Below are 5,524 nucleotides of genomic sequence, written 5' to 3'. Positions count from 1 at the left end.
CCGTGTTTGTCTGAATGATTTACTGCAAACACCGAGCTGGCGACGGGCGGAGGTGACCCCACAACTCCTGAGGACGGGAGATCCGGGAGCACCGCGCGCTCCCAGCACAATCTCAGCCAGTCACTGGGAGGGAATGCATCCGGCTCAATTCATTAGGACTGATAGCTCCCTCAATGGGGCTGAATAATTGATGGCCTGGAGAAGCTTTTAAGATGTTCTGTGCGCTCAGAAGACCGAGAGTGTTATTTTTTTAAAAGCTAGCACACAGAGAAAAACATCGGTGAAGGTGATCCAAGCAAAGGTTAGATGTTTTAATACGTTATGTTTACACCATAAATCCTTGCTCCATCACTTGTAAGGGGAAATGGATATGGCGTGGCTCAGGGCAGCTGCCGGCGGCAGGCAGGACCAGGTAGCCAAGCCAGCTCCCGAGGGCTGAGCTGAGCTCCCATGACTGGTGACTACAGAGCACAGCCATCACCTGGCCATGCAGTTCCCTGTGTGGTGCGCTCCTCTGCCTCCATCCCACGGCAGGGAGATCCCAAACACAGCCTGGATGAGCCCTCCCTCCCATCCAGGGGCAGCGTCCCCACCCTCTCACCTTTGACGGTGACGTGGACGCTCTGGCTGATGGAGAGCTGGGGCTGGATCAGGACGCTGCACAGATACTCTCCTTCATCCATGCCTTTCTGGACGTCCATCAGCTTCAGGGTCCCGTTCTCAAAGACCACTTGGCGGTGGTTATCGGGCAGCAGCAGAGAGTCCTTGTACCACTTGATGGAGTAATAGGGGTACCCGATGACCCTGCAGTTGATGAAAGTGTCCCTACCCGCGACCGCTGTTATGTTCTTCATGGCGCGGATGCTCGGGGGACCTACATATTTGGGAGGAAGGGAGAGGCAGGCTAGGTTAATTCCGAAGGGCCATTTGCTTGCATGCAGATCTGCTGCTATTCCAGAGCAAGCTTCACAGGCAGAGGAGTGACCAGGACAGCCGGGAGCCAGCCTGCTTTGGGTGAGGAGGCGGCACGGGCTCCTCTCAGTGTGTGTGGGGACGGCCGCTCCTCGGCTGACACCTCCAGCTACAGCTCCTGGGTCACAGCCACACTGCAAACAGCAAATCCCACCCCAGTGCTGGGGAGGCCAAGCCCACACACACCACTGCTGCCCATTGGGGAAGGTTGGATGGTGTCTGTGTTTCTGCACTGGGCACTGTGGCTGCCCAGGATGCCTCTGCCCGGCTCCTCTGGCAGCACCAGAGATATGGGAGAGATGGGGAGAGCTCTGCCACCATCACAGCCTCTCCCTGCCTCTCCCAGGAGGAAGCTGCCTGCATTGTGCCAAACATCCTTGGCAAGAGCTGCTATGGGAACATGACTTCCCCTGGCAAACACACTGCACCTCCTTAAGCCCCACCTTTCTGCACCCCCCACTTCCATCCTGGGTGTCACTGAAAAGCCAGCCAGCCACCAGTTTCTGTCTGGCTTTGGAGCTGCCTAAGGACTGGGAGAATGCTGCAGGTGAGCCTTTAAACGAGAGGTTTCATGCATCAATAATTACATTGTTCTCCCAGCCACTGCATAAAATAGCAAAGTAATCTAAAGATTAACCCTGTCTTGACTCCTCGTCCTGAGGGTGTAGCAGGATAACAGCTTAACAGACACCCAGGATCAGGTGGTGGACGGTGTTTCTCATTCTAGGACACGTTAAGAGAAGGAGCAGGAAGAAAGGAATTAGCATCTCACTCTGTAACCATGTCTCAGGCCTGTCTGAGGGACATGCTCTGTGCCACTGAAAAAGAAACCCGAATCTTATCTAGTGACAGCCCATCAAGAGCTGAGAGAGGGGAAAAAGGGAGACAAGGGAACATCCTCATTGCAAACGCTGCTCTGGCTTCTCCTGGCTGAGGGATGGACTTCCTCCAAATTCAGCAGTAAACGGCAGCAAAATTCCGACTCTCCTGGGATCCCAGCCAAAAAGCCACTAGATCCATTTCAAACCTGAGACACAGACAAACACAGCCCTTCAACCCTCATTCTCAGCAGACAAATAAACGCTCCCTTATCTTGTCTCGCTCCCACCTGTAAGCCTGGGAGCTTTAATTGGGGATTATTAATGGGCAGGGGCTTACACCATACCCCGTGCCCGAGAGCGCTCCCCGGAACACACCGAGCAAGGCGCTGCAGCCACAATAACACGGTGATTAACTCGGCCATGGCTTTTAGCAGACAAAGAAAATACAGACATGACAAATCAAAGCTCATTTTCCACGATTTCACGTGCTGCCTCATCATCGTTTGTCATGGAGATCCCGGTGCCGCCAGGCACGGTGGCTGCCAATGACTGGGGTCCTGTGGGGAACGGGGGTGGCTGGGAGAGCATGGGGGACCTGGGACACCTCTGGACCTGCCACCTCCTTCGCCATGTGTGGGGTCCCTCAGCAGGTGCCTGCCCACCCTGTGCAGACCCCAAGGCAAGGCTTGGCAGGGTGAGAGTGGACTCCAATGCGGACAGCGCTGCCCTTTGACTCGTACAAAGCCAAGCTCCAGTTCTCCAAGCCTCTGGAATTGCTTTCCACTTTGTTAAACTCCCTGCATTAAGCATCAGAGAGGCTCAACCCTGCAAGTGTGCAAGAAGCAGGGCAGGACTCAGGGAATGAGGCTGGGTTAGCCAGGGAGACCCACATGGCTGGGATGAAGAGGGAGAGGCGAGGAGGAACGATCAGCCAGGGAACAGAACAAAACCAAAAAGCCCAGTAAAAGTCCTATTCTGATATTTAAAAGTAGACAGGCACCTCTTACGTTTATTCGCGCTTGGTATTCGGCGCTGCCCACCGAGTTCCGCGCGGTGCACCGGTACACGCCGCCGTCCTTGATCTGCGGGCTGGTCACGTTCATGTGGCTCACGGTGGTGCCATCAGACATGGTGTACTGGTTGGAGCGGTGCCCGCTGTCCCGCGGGATGGGCTCGTCGTCCAGCGCCCAGGTGACGGTCGGCGGGGGGGCCCCCTTGGCGGCACACATCAGGGAGAACTGCTCCCCGGGGTTGACCACCTTCTCGCTGAAGGAGGAGACGATGCGGGGGGTCCCATCTGGGGGGCACCCAGCGGGATGGGGGTCAGGGAGCGGCAGCCACAGGCAGCAGCAGTTACCCGCTGGCAGGATGGCACTGAGCTCCCACCCCAGGCTCAGCCGGGACAGGAGCCCAGCTGGTGACACACACTTGGCTGTGGTGGCATCCCTGTGGCAGGGAGATGCAGACGGGGCGAGGGGACACGGTGGCTGATGCAAATGCCAGCTTCAGGGGACACCACCCTCGGCAGAGCCCATCCCTTGTCCAAACACTCAGTGAGCTGGATCAGGGAGGGCTGCCTGGTGAATGGGGTGCCCAGGGGCTGGGGATGGCAAGTCAACACTTATTTTGGTCCTTCCCCATCCCAGCCATGCTGTGCCCCTGCAGACAGCACACAGAGCCCAGGAACAGGCTGGCAGCAGCCTCAGGACCCCCACCCCAGAGGGTCTCCCTGTCCCCCAGCCATGCACAAAGCATCCCCTCAGAGAGGGGCAGAGGAAGAAGCCCCCAGCCCGGGAAGTCAGCTCACCCTCCAGCGTGATGATGGAGAAGTCCTGTGCCGTCTGGGACTTGCGGGTGGCGAAGCACTGGTAGGCCCCAGAGTGGCTCTTCTGGGCGGCCGTGATGAGGAGGGTCTCGTTGCTGATGCCCCGGATGGAGATGTAGTCATCCACCGCCACCAGGTCCGTGTTGCGGTACCAGCGGATGACGTACTCGGGGGACCCGCTGAGGGCACAAGAGAGGATGACGGTGCTGCCGATGCCTGTTTTGAGCTTCTTTGGTGTGAGGGTCACACGCAGAGGGTCTGTGAGAGAGGGGAGAGCGGCGGAGGCGTTGGCGGTGCCGGGCAGTGCAGCGGGAGGCAGCTCATCCCCGCTGTGCTCTCTCTGCTCCTCCTGCCCCGCGAGCGCCAGCCCGGCTACGCGTTAAATGTCACCGCACAATAAGGCAGGTGGCCCTGCCACCGTCCTCGCTGCTGACAGCCCCTGCTTTTAACGTCAGCCCCAGGCCCCCAGCGGGGGTACTGTGGGGAGGTGGCAGGACGGCTGGAAGAAGATGAGCTCCATGTGACAGGGACAGTGCTGAGCTGGGGACACACCAGGCTGGCTCCCAGCAGGCTGATGGTGCCTGGCTGGTGCCATGCTCAGCAGTGCTGCTCCAGGTAAGGCAGGCACAGTGGCTCTGGTACTGCCAGGATCCTGGTGACAGGAGGAACCCCCAGGAAAACAGCACGTGATAAATACTTGGCCTGCCCAGATGGTATTTACTGTTTGGCTAGAGCTTATTTTATGTAAATCAACATAAATTTTATGTAAATCAACGAAGCAAAGCACAGAGGCACCCAACACGTCGGACACGTGCAAGACAGTGGCTTCCAGCGAGCAAAACACTGTGCCAAAATACAAGGCTGTTGTTTATACAGCTGTATAAACCCCTAAAGCTGTATATGGATAAAGGCTTTACGTGTCAGAAGGCAGAAGGACTAAACCCCCACCACTCCTCCCCGCCGGCTCTCACCTATGACCGTGAGGGTCCCCGTGACCTCTGCGGAGCCGAAGGTGTTGGTCACCTCGCAGATGTAGGTGCCGCTGTCCTCCACGCGCAGGTCGCTGATGGTCAGCCCCGTGATGCGCTTGGTCCAGCGGCTGTCAGCGGGGAGCGGCCGCCCGTCCTTGATCCACCGCACAGCTGGGTTGGGGTAGCCCGAGGCGATGCAGGGCAGCTCCACCAGCCGGCCCGCCTTCACCTCCCTGGACTGGAAGCTGTCTAACATCGTGGGGATGGACTCCGCCGGGTCTGGGTTGGGAGAGGAATTGGGCTCAGCCGGGGAAGAGGAGGAGGTGAGGTGCCTCAGGGACACCGGTACCACTGCGTCCAGTCAGCACCATCCATGAGGGACTGGCTCTCCCCATCCCCGTGAGCTGGTGGCTCTGCCATACAGGAGTGCAGGATGCACCCCACTATCCATGCTGGGCGTGGGGTGCCCTGTCCCACCCGGCCAGCACAGCCTTTGGCAGCCAGGACAACAGGCATGTGGGGAGGTGGGAGGGAAAACACTTCTTAAGTAGCTGACGGGAGGAATAAACTCAGCAAGGGAGGAATTACTCAAGGTGACACCTAATTGGTGCAAAATACACAAATTTTGTGGCACATTTCAAAATTTACAAGGAAAAGGGCCCATCAGGCAGCTGGGAAAGGAGAAAATTAATCACTAAGTCTCAGGCGTGAAATTAAATTCCAGGGGAAAGAAACCTCTTTCATTACTCCCAAGCAGAAGTAAAACGCCGTGACGTGTAAATAATGACAGCGACCAGGAGGGGAGCGGGCCAGATCGAAGCGCGCGGATTGGGGATGATACACCCGGCGACGCCCACGCACCGCAGGGACACGCGGCAGGACGGGCACGGCTGGGACCCGGCACCCGCGGCTCTCCGAGAGGCAAGATCAGGCAA

At 57.9% G+C, this 5,524-nt stretch overlaps 1 protein-coding gene across 1 annotated transcript in view; it reads right to left on the bottom strand.

Moving 5' to 3' along the window:
• DSCAML1 (DS cell adhesion molecule like 1) overlaps positions 1-5,524 on the bottom strand; it is a gene marked incomplete at its 5' end in the record, with an annotated part of 89,694 nt that overhangs the window by 21,049 nt on the left and 63,121 nt on the right. Inside the window, 4 exons of the mRNA XM_017738379.1 lie at positions 602-874; positions 2,794-3,090; positions 3,601-3,876; positions 4,590-4,868. Of these exons, the coding sequence (XP_017593868.1) occupies positions 602-874; positions 2,794-3,090; positions 3,601-3,876; positions 4,590-4,868 (1,125 nt within the window). The remainder of the gene's footprint in view (positions 1-601; positions 875-2,793; positions 3,091-3,600; positions 3,877-4,589; positions 4,869-5,524) is intronic.

The sequence above is a fragment of the Corvus brachyrhynchos genome, unplaced genomic scaffold (assembly GCF_000691975.1).
Source record: "Corvus brachyrhynchos isolate BGI_N302 unplaced genomic scaffold, ASM69197v1 scaffold46, whole genome shotgun sequence".
Taxonomy (NCBI): Eukaryota; Metazoa; Chordata; class Aves; order Passeriformes; family Corvidae; genus Corvus; species Corvus brachyrhynchos.
The sequence above is the reverse complement of the archived record's forward strand: the minus strand, read 5'-3'. Positions and strand labels throughout refer to the sequence as shown.